Source organism: Semicossyphus pulcher, unplaced genomic scaffold, assembly GCF_022749685.1.
Source record: "Semicossyphus pulcher isolate SPU_LCO1_2020_fin unplaced genomic scaffold, fSemPul1.0.p SCAF_12, whole genome shotgun sequence".
Lineage (NCBI taxonomy): Eukaryota > Metazoa > Chordata > Actinopteri > Labriformes > Labridae > Semicossyphus > Semicossyphus pulcher.
Window position 1 is genome coordinate 21,202,147 of NW_027211626.1, and position 15,020 is coordinate 21,217,166.

At 40.1% G+C, this 15,020-nt stretch overlaps 1 protein-coding gene across 1 annotated transcript; it reads right to left on the minus strand.

The window, feature by feature from the left end:
- Nucleotides 1-5,182: 5,182 nt before the first annotated feature.
- LOC138588893 (high-affinity choline transporter 1-like) lies at nt 5,183-11,699 on the minus strand. The gene is made up of 8 exons (XM_069659142.1): nt 11,516-11,699; nt 10,657-10,773; nt 10,404-10,559; nt 10,053-10,201; nt 9,388-9,531; nt 9,130-9,283; nt 7,857-8,074; nt 5,183-7,045 (listed from the first exon to the last, which is right to left on the minus strand). The coding sequence occupies exons 1-8, from the start codon at nt 11,697-11,699 to the stop codon at nt 6,515-6,517; spliced, it is 1,653 nt and encodes a 550-aa protein (XP_069515243.1). The 3' UTR covers nt 5,183-6,514.
- Between the last annotated feature and the right edge of the window lie 3,321 nt (nt 11,700-15,020).

The window sequence follows — 15,020 nt, forward strand, 5'->3', positions numbered from 1 at the left end:
TGAACAGTGAGCCAGTTGAGGGAGGCCAATATGGGGCTTACAAGTGCCTGTTAAAAGACGAGCAGCAGCATTTTGGACTAATTGTCAGCGTGCAAGGGAGCCCTGGTTAACTGGTTAAGTGCATTACAGTAGTCCAAACAGGTTGAGATAAAAGCATGTATCATCCTCTCAAAATCATTAAAAGATAAAACCGACTTAATCTTAGATAAAAGCCTCAAATGGTAAAAACTACATGTAACAACAGAGTTTATCTGTTTATCCGATTTAAAATAACTGTCCATTTTGGCTGTCCAAGGTTTTTTAACGGTGGATTTTACATATGGTTGCAGGGCGCCCAGGTCCATAGGAGGAGCATCACAGACACCACTGGGTCCAAATACCATCAGTTTTATTTTCATTACAATTTAAAAACTTTCAGGCCAACCAGGCTTTTATGTCTTTAAGACACTTGAGCAAAGGTTTCAGGGAGCGGCCATCATTTCTTTACAGGGGCAAATAAATTTCTGAGTCATCTGCATACAGATGGTAAGAGATGCCATGCCAGACCAAACCCAGAGGGAAGAGTTAAGAAGAAAAAAGCATGGGCCCAAGAATTGAACCTTGGGGGACTCCACATGGTAGGGAGGCAGAAGAGGATGCAGAGTCACCAAGTCTATCTGAAAACATCTCTCGGACAAATAAGAACTGAACCACTCTTAAGGCTGTACCCTTTGGACCCACACAGTGCTCTAAGCGAGAGATAAGAGTTGTGTGGTCAACAGTGTCAAAAGCAGCAGTTCGGTGAAGGGCAGAGTCACCAGATTCAGTAGTTAAGAAAAGATCATTTATTAAAAAGTGCAGACTCTGTGCCGTGAAAAGCTTCAAAACCAGATTGGAAGTATATCTAGAACATATAGACATCTAGAAAAGACTGCAATTGTACAGCTTTCTTTAAAATCAAACAGGAGCTTTGAGATTGGTCTAAAATTAGATAAAACAGAGGAGTCAAAAGCCTTTTTCTTTTAATATGTGTCTGTGTGTGTATGCGTGTGTGTGTGTATCAGCCAAACCCAAGAAATGGGGATACAAAATACTCATCCTGGCCAGCTCTGAAGGTATCCCACACAACTTCGAGATCTACACAGGGAGAGTTGTTCAACCCCCTGCACTGGCAGATGTAGGAGCAAGTGGCAATGTTGTCCTCCGCCTGGCCCAGCCAATCCCAAAGCAGCAGAGCCACAAGTTGTTCTTTGACAACTGGTTTACAGGTGTCCCTCTCATCCTCACACTCGCCAAGGATGGAATCCACGCTACTGGCACGGTTCGCAGCAACAGACTACCAGGTGTAAATTTGACATCTGATGCTGAGCTGAAGAGAACGGGAAGAGGATCTGTGACAGAGAAGACAGCCCTGGTTGGAGAAACCAGCTTGCATGCAGTGAAGTGGCATGACAACCGCGCAGTCACCCTTCTCAGTAACTACATGGGTGCACACCCACTCACAGAGGTGGAGAGGTGGGATGGCAAGAGAAAAGAAGTCATCAAAGTCCCCTGTCCTGCTGTAGTGAAAGAGTACAATAGAAATATGGGTGGGGTGGACCTGCTGGACTCTCTCATTGCACTGTATCGCACGAAGATCAGGTCGAAGAAGTGGTATCACAGGCTGGTGTTCCACTTTGTTGACATGATGAATGTGACCGCCTGGCTTCTTTACAGGAGAGATTGCAACGACAATGGCTTGAGAAAAGTGGACCACATGAAGCTGTACACATTCAAGTCCTACATCGCAGAAAGCCTGGGCTAAAGCGGAAAGAACCTGGAGCGGAAGAGAAGTCGTCCCAGTTCTACAATTGCTGGGGAGCATGCAGAGAAGTGTAGAAGAGGACCCGCTACTCCCATTCCAGTCTCTGATGTGCACCTGGACGCCACAGCCCACTGGATTGTAATGGCTGAAAATAAGGGGAGATGTAAGGTCCCAGGATGCAAAGGTACTCCAAAAAACAAGTGCAGAAAATGTGGTGTCCACCTCTGCTTCACATCAACCAGCAACTGCTTCCTGCGGTTCCATGCAGAATAGGCTACACTACAAGTGAGATGTGATACGAAATACCCAGCAACTTTTTCCTCTGGTTCCATACAGAAAAGGCTACAGTACACATTTTTGCTTTGCGGGACATTTTTGGACCAAATCAGATAGTTCTAGTGTACTGTTCTCATGTACATTCAAGAGTTTTATGGTCTGTGAAACTGTTTCTTTCAATAAAACATTTTCTAATGTATCTCCTGCTTGCTTATTCTCATTCCATGTAGTAGTGAAAACCTTGGCGTTTTAGTGCCCCCGTCGCACACTGTTGCCCTGAGGCCAAAATTTTATGATTGATATATTATCAGGGACCTAAAAGCTCTCAAAAAATGGAGTGAAATATTTTTTCCACCTTAAAATTAAAAGTCATGCCATAGAGGGTTAAGTCTCCTGATTAAACATCACATCTCTTGTTTTGGATTCAGCACTGCATAAAAGATTGTTCTTTGGGGGGAAGTAAAATGATTGAATTATTTTACACTGCATAGGTTGATGTACACATTTTCCTGTTTTTACTTGAATATCTTTTTCAGTCATAATTGATTGAAGCTTGGCACTAATGGAGTTCTGCACCCTGTGGCTGAGAACCATCAAGAGAACTTGCAGCTGATAGTCATATGTGATGGCATCATATACAGAACATCAAACACATATCTAAACTAGAATAACTCATGACAGCAGTTCCACTTAAAGCTGCATTTGCATTAAGTAGCAGGTATACTGCTCTTGCCACACCTGGCAAATTATTCGCTGACCAGTGCATTGCCCTCAAGATTGTTGTTGGCTTTTCCCCTGAGAGATTATGGCGGACAGCAGTGATGAGAAGAGCTGTTATTTTAAGTCCCTGGTACATGGCCTGGACCTGCTGCTCTCTCACCAGAGATTTGGGCGAGTGAGCGGCGAGTCTGCTACTACTTCAGTCTAAAATAAACAACTGAGGTCAACCACAACCACAAATAGAAACTCACTCAACTAGTCCATTCACCTGTTAGTGAATCATGGGTGTTGACTGTTTAGCTTTGATAACTTGGTGTTTGCCAACCCCTCGCTCCTCTTCAGCACAGCACCTTTTCCAAATGTGTTCACTTCTGACTCCAGGAAAACCAACATGGCGGCAGCAAAATTAAGAGCTTGAGGCTGCATTTACGCAGTTGAGAAACCAATAGGTGAAGCCTAAGGTGTGTTGGCAAGACTCACTGAAACAAATAGGGTAGAACTTTTTTTTTTAAAACAACTATTAGTACATTGTGAGACTGCTCCAGTGCCTTTGCTAGAACTAATAAGTGTTACATTGTGCTGTTGTTGTGTAAGTCAGTCTTTTTCATTGCTACCAATTCCTTGTTGGTTGTTTTAGAGTCCATCAGAGAAATCAAGCCAAATGGCCACTGTCTGAAGGCTCTATACCTATAGGTAGTTTGTGGCTACTACTGCCCATGGGATCACGTTTTTTGAGGTATGCTGTCTTGTGTGGTTAAGTTTAAGTTTGCCTTAAAGGATAACTTTGGGATTTTTCAACCAAGCCCTATTTTCCCATGTGTTTGTGTGTAAGTGACTAGTGGAGACAACAATTATTGAAATTGATAAGATACTTGAAGATGCACATACAATGCAGTGTTGAATTCTCTGCCCAAACAGCTGAAATCACATTCAGGATCCCGTGAGTCTAACGACCCATCAACACCAGAGGGTACTAACGACCTATGAACCTTTACATAGCACAGGAATAAGGACAGTCACTCCCTACCCCATGATGCTGATATCTTTTTTAAAATAACATAGTTCGGAGTATGCTTACCAACGCAGTAATGGACATTTGCAGCAATAAGCTTTGTTTTAGTACATCTCATACTTCTTGTTTAACCTAAACCTAACATACGTATGTGGTTGCTTGGTAATAGTAACTTTGTTGATGAAACTGTAGTTCTTGGTCTGGGTTGCTTTGTAAATCATATAGGGGTGTCAGTATTTCATAGAGAGAGTTAATTACTCCTCACTGTAGGTTTAAACAGGAGAGGCCATTAGAACCTTTTGTGAAAGCAGAATGAATAGGAGGTAGAGCGAGGTTAGATTTTCCAGTAATTGGTTTCAGTTAGTGTCTTCCTGTTCCCCCCTCCACCCCCACACCAGACACTCAAAAAAAATTAGGAAGTGGATAAAATTATTCTGTATCCGGGTATGACACCTGTTAACCATACCTGCATGTCTCCACTGCAAGTCACTGATGGTCATGACGAATGCAAAGTTTGAAGTTCACCCAACAGCAAAGGGACATCTACAACTTTAGACATCAGTACTCAGCTCTCAGAAGGTGGAAAGCAAATAGAGAAGATGATAGTATTGTCTTGCAGATTGTTTTTGCAGAAAACTATCCATGTAAATATGGGGATGAGATCCAAGCAGTCAATTTTGGCGATTCCCACCAACAGGCAACTCTGCATACAGATGTGGCTCACGCTAAGACTGGCATGGTGTCTGTCGGTTCCATTAACTCATCAATGTATCAATCCCATCAGATACCTGAGCTCATCTCAACTATGTGCCCCCCTTCCTCAAAGAACTGAACCCAATAGTTTTCAGTGATGGGCCAACCACTAAAAACAGATCCAAGAAAAACATCTTTTTCTTGAGCAACACCCCCTTTCAGATGGAATTTCAGCCGATAACTTCGAACTTTCTTGAGGCAGGACACGGGGAAGGCATGCGAATGTTGTTTGATGAGTTTAAAATATTTACATTCTATCTTTTTATATCATTGAAAATGTAAAGCCTGCAATTGTTGTCATGTCTGGTCTAATAAAATGTTTTGATGTAAGAATAAGACAGGACCAAGTAAAAATGCCTCAAATTCCCTAACTGGAACTAGGTTACCTATATTCAAACCATGGAAAAAAACAAAATAAAAAAGGTGTATGCATAGTTTTGATCAAACAGTGTAAATCCTGTTAGTTTAGAAAAATACTGTTGGTATGTTTAATTTCATTTCAAGTCAGAAATGTTGGTTTCAGTGTGTGATCTGTTTATGTTAAGCAATTTTTTAAGTCAAACTTTTGCAACTTGCTTGTCGGTTTCAGCACATAAAGAGCAAGGAAGAAGCAATTTTCCAACATGGTTCGTGGTTTATTGTACACAGATGGGTTCTAAGTTGACATAGCAAAGTTATTTTTCAAAATTGATGTTACTTTGTGTCGGAGATAAAAGAGATTCAACATTGCTGTTTGTAACATGTCATTTCAAATACAAGCAGTCTTTTTTGCCACACAATGTCATCTCCATCACTAAACATGTTTTTAAGTTAAATTCATAAAAAATACTTCAGTTACACTAATAATATTTCTAGGCCTGAGAATGGTTACAATTAATTTATAGTTCTAGATCTGTGTTATGTAAGAAATAGTTTGAAAGAGGGAAAGAGTTAAAAGCTGTTTTTCCTTTAAACAATGGAAAAAGAATTATATTCAAAATCCTGAAAATACTGTATATGTAAAAACACAGCACACTCACTGACAAAACTTGATTAATTAAAGCTGCAATACTACTTCTCACGCAATAATAAACTTTGTTTTACAATTCACATTTATATTTAATTCCCAATGTATTGTTAATTTCGGGAAAGAACACTTTATATTTCTGATTGAATTTTGGGTAAACATGCTAAAACATTGTTACGAAGAAGCAACAGAAAAAACTGTTGTTTTAGGTAAGGCAAAAGTTATTTATTAACACAGCCAAAACTGGTTGACAATAACAAAAAGGTGATGCAAACCGTAACTGAAAGGGCTTGTGGATGCTGCTCAAATCAATAGATAAGTAGAACAAAAGAAGGACTCTAAACTAGAGTTGAAAATACTATTTTTTTATAATAAGTGAAACAAATAAATGGTAACTAACCAAACAACAAGTGAAACAGCACCCCTAAACCTAGTATGTGTAGTGTGTCTTAGTAAATCCTTAAAAAAAAAGGAATATCTGGACTAGTCTGGACAAGTGCCTCTTACAAAGCTTACAACAATTTACAGTTTACTAACAGTAGTGGGGCTTATAGCACGGGAGGCACAGAAGCGAGCTGGTCTCGGTCAAAAATTGCCTTGAATGACGACCTGCATGGGGTCTTAAATGGTGAGTGGGCAGGTGCTCTCTCATGATTGGTGGATAGTTTTGGCTGCGCACAAATCAAGCTGCTCCAGCTGGCAGCATAGGTTGATGAAAAAGTCGGCCTAGAGGACACACCAAGCACCCACACATACACGCACACTTAGATAGAACACTCCGAAAAGAGCTTAGACACACACAAAAATTGAGTATTTCCCTTTGATACAATGAAGTATTACTACAAGGTTGTACAAAATACAGTGTGATTAAAAAGTCTTAAGTAAGTGAGATCTTATGATGTTGTCATGCCATCAAACACATTGCGTCTTCCTCAGCTGTAGACACACTACATTCCTACACTGTTCATTCTGTCCCTGTGTTTTTCATTTTTAATAATTTCACAGTTCTCTCTTCTTTTTCATCATCTGTTGTTGTCCGTGGTTGTGGTGACTGCAGGGCTGTCACCTGGAACACGTCCCACTTCTCAGGAAGCAGGCCTTTGTTGAATAGCACAGAAGCTAGGTAGGAGAAAGTCAAGATGGCAGAAAGGGCAGACAGCATGGAGATGGTCTTAACTGGAGAGTACTGGACATAAACACCTTCCTCAAGGGTGCATCCTGGGAAGTGCAGGACTACAGGTAACCCTAAAGATGGCTCCCCACTCAGCAGTCTTACAACCAATCCCACCAACCAGCCCATAACAGCCCCGTAACCGTTGGAGACGTTGAGATAGAGGACGCAGACTAGTTGAGGGAAGATTAAAATGTAGGCCACTTCAGTTCCAAAAAACCACAACATTATGATGCTGTTTTTCAGACTGGTGAGGGATGTAGCAGCCAGGCCAAGTAACACCACGGCAACACGGATGACCCACTGGACTTCTCTTTGTGATGCCTAAATGAGTATAGAAGTAGAACATTGTTAAAAGGCCAGTCATCAAAATACAAAACCCTTCTTTTGCAGATAATTACTATGACAATTCTACCTACAACTAAAACTCTATCGCCTACTGAATTGTAAAACTGCTTTGACCAGACCCTTGCATAATAAAGCACATTTCAATTTTAAAAGAAGCAAAGATCTGGGTGTTCATTCCAATTGAATAAAAATATTAATGTTAATTAAGTTTCACCTATCATTAGGCCCCCTTACAGCTACAAGAGGATCAACCCTAGTCAACCTCCAAGAATCGGCACCTTAACACATGGTGGAGGGATTTTCTTGAAACCATTTTACCCTCCCTCGTGAATAAGACCGCATATGTGAACAGAAAGTGAACATTTTGTCCTCAAAGCTTTTAGCTCTTTAGGCTGGCATGCTTTAATATGTTGCATATGTTTGCTCAAAGGGGTGATTGTCGCGTAGAGTTTGGCATTGCTGATAAGTTCTTGGATTCTATACGGTGGACCATTCTTGTAGTGCCAGAGGTTATTTGATGTAATCTGCATCATCTCATTCGATAGTCCGGTTAAAGAAATAAACCATCAATAAAACAGTCCATTCCTGGCGATCAGTCCACTGGCCCAATTACAGCTGGGATTGGCTCCAGCCCCTCCCCCCACGGCCCTACAGTATAAGCGGTATAGATAATGAATGCATGGATGGATGGATGGATAACCTTAAAATGTTTTGTCATAACGATCCAACAGCCTTTATGTGGATCGGAACATTTTTCAAACAATACAATTGTTTCAAATATGCAAACCGTTTTTCTCAGGACGTTTTTGTAGATGTTGGTGGTGAAGACAGAGGCTGCAGACAACAGAGCCGAGTCAGCTGAGGACATAACAGCAGCAGCAATGGCTCCGATACCAAACATAGAGACGTAAGAAGGGGTAAGATGCTGCAAGGTGATGGGGAGGATTAGAGCCACCTCTCCGCGTTCAAATGGAGATGGAGAACCATAAGAAGTTAGGTTCCAGTCTGATGGTTTGACAGAGGGACAACAAGATAGAAAGAAGTGATGGGATAGGTTATTAATATGCAGTGGATTTCCGGATAGTTCAGCAAGTAGGCATATGCTGTTTTGATGTTCAGTACACGCCAACCAGTGTGTCATGATATGACCAGGGGTGGAAAGAATATTAAAATATTCTACTCAGGTTAAAGTAGTATTACTTTGATGAAATGTTACTTAAGTACAAATCAAATTACCAGTCTAAAAATGTACTCAAGTAAAAGTGAAAAGTGGCTTGTTTAAAATGTACTTAAAGTAAAAGTTACTTAGTTACTTTTATAACAACTGGAGGGGGGTCTCTCCTGTGTAGTGCAAAAAGGACAAGGGGATATACATCTCAAATTGGTTGTTCATTAAAGAAAGATCTTTACAAATTAAAGGGCAATGACAAAATAAAACCTGTCGACGCACAACATTTAAAACCCTGAGGGCGGTATATTGTGTCATTTCAGTTCAGACCATCCCATAAAACATTTTCTAACAATGTGGATTCTTCAGACCATCCTTCTTTTCTTTACCAACTAACACCAGCAACAGTCATACTGCAAAACTATTAATCAAAATGGGTCAAGGGTCAAAGTGTTGTGACTTTCCCTAATGACCCAAAGAAGAACAAAATCTCAGTATCAGAATTCAACGTTTTGCCTTCAGCTGGGTCTACACCACTGTTGTCCGTCTCCATCTTCCTTGTGATTTAGCGCCAGTTTGTTCTCCAGCCCATCATTCCCTGCAGTTGTTTACGGGGCGTGATTTTTCCCTTTTGTTTTTTTAAATTTAGGCCTACAGATTGTTTTTTACTCGGTAACGGATGTGATTTAAATTAGTGAAGTACAATACTTCAAACAAGACCTACTTAACTAAAAGTAAAATTACAGATTTTAAAAACTACTTAAAAAACTACTCAATTAAAGTAACGCGAGTAAATGTAATTAATTACTTTCCACCTCTGGGTATGACCCCACGCAGGTCAGAAGTCAGTGCGTTTTCAAAGTTTATTGAAGTATTTAGGAAATTGTAATACCTGTGGATGATGCCACTGCCCCAATCAATATGGAAGGTACCCCAAATATGAAGGTACAAAAAGCAGCAACAAAGCATGTGAGCTGAGCTGTGGATGAGGAAGAGGCCGACAAAGTCCTCTGGTGATAGGCTTGAAATCCTAGGTTCCCAAGCGCCTTGATAAACAGACAAACGTTAGGACAACAGGAATTCTGACAATATATATGTAATTTCTGTTTTTGATCATCGACAAATATTAGTGTGTGTGCGTGCAATTTACCAAAAACAAGAAGTAATCTATTGCTCTCCAGACCATGTTGGCTTCTAGTTTACCAATCCAGGGAGCATGAACAGTGTTGTTAAAGGCTGTCTCGGTAATGTCCATGGAGTAGGGGTTCATCATGACAAAAGGGACACAGATCCACTGCACAGACAAAGGGCATGCACATCACAAAGATCTACCATATACCACCATGGATCTATTAGTGGAGCTGGAGATGTGACAACGTCAGCCATGCTTCCAGTTTGTCAAACTGGACAACTTGACACTAACAGAAGTCGTGTGATTTGAAAATATTCCAGATTTTCCCATTGATCACCATTATAAAACATTGACACATAGAGGATTTTAATCATTACAATACAAATGTATGGTTCAAGCTGTTTTGTTGTGTTTATTGTGAATATTAGGTCAGCCATGTGTTCAATTTGATTGGAACCATTGGGTAGTGTCTTGAAATATGGTATTGAGTTACCTGACACATTTATGTCCAGCCCTTTCCACATAACAGTGTCAAAACACAAAAACAAACAAACAAAGCCTAGTTTGGATGCTACACCTCCATACTTTCCACAATGAAAAAGATATATACCAGAATCTGGTATATCAAAGGTAACTAATTTAAACCAATGCCTTAGGTAAGGTCTTCAATACAGTTAACTCACCAAGCTGAAGAATATGAGAATGAGCTGTATAATATCTGTGTAGGCCACAGAGTAGAGACCTCCAAGCAGTGTATAGACAATGATCACAGCTGCAGAGATCCAGATGCTCACATTATAGGGCAAATCCAGAATCACGCTCATAGTTGCACCTGTCAACAGATCATACTGTGTCAGTGCCCTGGAAAACTATTGATTCTGTAACATATGGTTTGCATCCCTATTTACATCTAGATTCTATTTGCAAGACAGATATGTGTCTTTCTACTCTGAGTTGTCATTGTCAGTGCTTAAAAAACACTGTCTGATACCTTTATGCTGTAGGTAAGCATGTAAATAAATACTTCAACATACCTAAACCCATTAGTGTTGAAGGCACCCAGGTAATGTCGACAACAATCGAAGCCAGGGACTGAACTGCTGTTACCGCATTTCCGTATTTGATCTGGAACGGGTCCAGCATTGTCATGTATTTTCCATCTCTCAGCCGCTTGGCGAACACAAGACCCCCTTAATAGTAAGAATACATTAACCTTATAAGTGTGTTTGCATTAGTCTTTTGATAATATAATAATTTGAATATTAATTGTTTGCAGGTATTTTTTACCTATAATAAAAGAAGCAAAATATGCAAAAAACATAATGATGGTCCATATAAGTCCCATAGAGGGGGTGTACACCATCTCGCTTGTGCCAACGATGAAGGCCCCTCCAATACAGGTGGCTGTGGGAAGAATACGTACACACAGAGCAATCAGATCAGTAGAGAAAAACATGGGCAAATTGTACAGAGGATGTGCTATCAGATAAAACCGAAATCACAAAAGTCAATTCCCACCTAATAGTAAAAATGGCTCAGGCAAGCAACCTAGCCTTACAGGTGTCTGATTCTCCGTTGATTCCTTTAGCACATACTGTACAGAGTATGCTGCTAGGTAAGCAAGATGTTTTAGGCTTTGTACCTCATTCAACATTAGCTGAAATTCCACTATTTGTAATGAAAGTAACACTGAATGATGACTCTTGCTTAGTGCCCCTTCACCCCCACAGGCACAAAACAAGTACAACAGAAAATAGATCATCAACAGCCCTGTTTTGCCGTCAAAGCAGCCTTGACCCATCGAGGCATGGACTCTGAAGGTGTGCTGAGGTATCTGGCACCAAGACGTCAACAGCAGATCCTTTAAGTCCTGTAAGTTGCGAGGTGGGGACATGTTAAAGCCGCAAAATATGCAATTTTCAATTGGGAAGGAAAAAGAAGAAGAAGAATTCCTTCAGTTTCAATATGGTCCTCGCACCCGTCGGTGCTCGGGCCCTAATTAATTGATATCATTGCATTAGCAGTCTTAATAGCTTCTAATTACCTTAAAGCTGCCATCTTTATACTAGCAACTAAAATTTGACATCTGAGAATCTCAGAGACTTTTTTATTTCTTTACGGCTAGGGCACTCGGCTGTGAGCTCACCTGACATTGTGAAGATCCCTACCGGCCAGTTGATGCGTCTGTTTGCCAGCAGAGTCATCTCCAATGTGGTAGCTGCACCCTTTTTCTGCTCCCGTTTCGACTTAAAAGAAGCCCAGATGCCAGTCCCAAGGACTAGCAGGTAAAAAAACCCCATCACTATCACTCCTGGAATGTTCACAGCCATGACGCACTTGACTTAACGGCTGAACAGTTGCTGAACAAAAGAGTGACTGTGTGCATGTTCAAACAAGATAGTAAAGAATGTAAATAGGAAAAAAATACTGATGACACACCTTGTCTCTGATAGGAATTGTTTGAGTTGAACACGGATATACAATGTCCCCATTATTTTTAACCCCTTCAGACCCACATTTTTTCTTGCTGGGCAAAAACATTTTTTTAAACTGATTCTGACTCCTCTCCAACATTAAAAAACAAATTTTTCTAACTCATGTTTTTATTAGTATTTTTTCATGTCCATTCCAATGGACGCCACGACAAGATGGACGTAAAATGTCATAAAAACTTAAGAAAAATAAGGCTGAGTTTTTCGACATAGTAATCAATCAGGTAGGGCCTAAACATCTGTAACTGGATGTTTGCATGTTTTTGAGTCTGTATAAGGTTCTGAACATGCACATGAACTTGACAGGTGTATCACAGCGAGGGTAGGGAACAGCAGTGAGGTCATCACCAGGAAAACCCAGGAGCCTGCAAGTAGAGAGGGAAATGCTATGACGCAATCTGTACCACTTTGCATGGCATAAACATTTGTGTTGTCGGCCATCAAATTGAAGATCTCATCTGGTATATACTGTTTGAAGTATTCATAGGGTCTCATGGGATGTTTCTCATGAATTGGAGGATCTTCAAAGGAAGTGTCCCTGATTGTAGTGAATAGCCTGTGACGCCACTTGATTTCTTCCTTCCTGGTTACTGTCATCTCCTCCTGTCCTCCTATGTCCACCTCTGCCATCCTCTTGTCCTCCTCTGTCACTACACTGTCTGTCTCCTCAATCTCAATCTCATCTGCCACATCAAGTTCTTCAGGCATGCATGTAAACTCTCCACTGTCCCTCTCTGAATCTAATAACAAAACAATCACATTTTAACTCATTTTATGTATTCTCACTCTTGAACTCTTACGCATTCCATTTAGTTCTTACATATAAGACATTAAATTGATGAAAACCACATACTAAGAATTAAAAACACTAATTTAACACTTCATTTCTAAACGTACCTCCTATCTCACTATCCTACTCATTTCCTGAATTCAAGGAGTCAAGTTCAGATAACTCTCCATTTACGAGACGTTCAAGGACGTCTTCGACTTTATACTCTACAAGAACATTATGTACAAAAAAATATTAAATATATTAATATACACAGAGGGCTGCATGGTGGTGCAGTGGTTAGTGCTGTTGCCTCACAGCTAGAAGATCACCAGTTCGAATCCCGGTTTGGGCAAGGTGGGCCCTTCTGTGTGGAGTTTGCATGTTCTCCTCGTGCATGCGTGGGTCTCCGGCTTCTTCCCACAGTCCAAAAACATGCTTGAAAGGTTACTTGGTGACTCTAAATTGCCCATAGGTGTGAGTGTGAGTGCGACAGGTTGTCTGGTCACCCTTCGCCCAATAACAGCTGGGATAGGCTCCAGCCCCCCGCGACCCTGAACAGGATAAGCGGTACAGATAATGGATGGATAGATGGAATATACACTGAACAAAAATATAAACGCAACACTTTTGTTTTTGCTCCCATTTTTCATGAGCTGAACTCAAAGATCTGAGACTTTTTCTATGTACACAAAAGGCCTATTTCTCTCAAATATTGTTCACAAATGTGTCTAAATCTGTGTTAGTGAGCACTTCTCCTTTGCCAAGATAATCCATCCACCTCACAGGTGTGGCATATCAAGATGCTGATTAGACAGCATGATTATTACAAGTTTTTCTCAGTGTATATATTAAATATAATATATTAAAAATGTTATAATCATGAATAAATAAACTGTGACATCATACTTTACCTATAAAAAGCTTATAGGTATTTTATTTCTTTATATACTGACACTAAACATGTGAGTGTTAGCTAAACTCGCCCAACTCCTGATTTCCATTGCAATGGACATCGGACTTCGAAAAAATCCTATAAATTAATTACGTGATATATGTTCAAAATAACTTCAAATATTATCACTTGTAACAGTTAAAATTATACTGAGAGCAAGTTTGTTTGGCCAGCATGAACATACATTTATATTTTTGATTGAAAATGGGCACTTACTCCTCCCTCTCTGGAGCCGCTCAGCCATGCTTGTCTTGTCAGATGTCTGTCACTCTCTCAGAGGATGCTCAAAGTCATGACATGATTGTGATTGAATAATCAGGATCCAATCAGTAACCAGCAGTGCTGACATCATCCAATTACAGAGTATTTATTGGTTTAGAGACAGAAATACGTCATGTCCATTCCAATGGACGCAGGGTCCGATAATACCTAAAATAAATAAATTACACAGACGCTTTTATACCATTTAAAAAGTATTTATTACATGATTTACATGTTTACTTTAAGGGGAAAAGGATAGAAAATTAGAAGAGATTTGCTGTCATGTCTCCCCATCTTCATACTGTAGGTCAGTGTGTCATATCAAGTGCCTTACCCATTTCCATTATCACTTTTCTCAAAGTTAATACAGACATGCAATTATACCTAAATAGGTTCATTAGAAAACAGAACTGTAAAGCTATCTGCAAAGATATACAGTGAACACAATAATATTACTACTTATAACAATAAAACATAAATGCAACATGCACATATGAGTGATTTTACAGACAGCCAATAATATAACACTATTCCACTGATCAGCAAGCAGCTAGCACACCAATATGTACAGCAATGCACCAACAAACAAGGAAGACAATGTGTAATGCTGGATTTAACATACATAAGAGGAAAAAATATGTGTTACACCTTAAGTAATAAAATGATGCTTTTCATTTTTCAAACAAGAAAACTCTGCAGGGCATGACTCGAAATGGCTAGCTGGCTCATGCCTTCCAGTAACAAGCCAATATCGGCTATAAGAGAAGGTTGATTAAGCAGCGCTCTTAATTTCTAGGCTACTTGTGGAAAAGACCTCATATCCAGTTACAAGAGCAAAACAAACTAGACGGGTTCTTCTTTTTTGGTGTGTCTCTGCCTTGTTGCTAGGTAGCTAATGCTAGCTAGCCATCTGTCGAAGATAAAAGGCTAGCAGGAGTGGATGAATTAGTGTGCAGCCTTTTATTGTATTTGTGCCGAAATTCCTAGCTAATTTGGATGTCTGTGCTATACTTGGTATATATGGAGCGACGCCTGTGAGGTAGTTCAGGCAGGCATCTCGATCTCTGACATGCGTCATTCTCCAATGACATGACATACAGTCCTCTAAATTAGGCGTCTATTTAAGCTGCAAAATTTCCGCTGCAGGTGTCAGTACTGACAATAGCTGGCTAGC

What these genes read in the sequence shown, in the direction of transcription:
- LOC138588893 (XM_069659142.1), bottom strand. Translation starts at nt 11,699, where the DNA reads ATGGCTGTGAACATTCCAGGAGTGATAGTGATGGGGTTTTTTTACCTG. An exon ending in AGGGATCTTCACAATGTCAG is followed by an intron (nt 10,774 to 11,515) that starts GTGAGCTCACAG and finishes TTCTTCCCACAG; the next exon opens with CCACCTGTATTGGAGGGGCC. An exon ending in GGCAGTGGCATCATCCACAG is followed by an intron (nt 8,075 to 9,129) that starts GTATTACAATTT and finishes TCAAACCATCAG; the next exon opens with ACTGGAACCTAACTTCTTAT.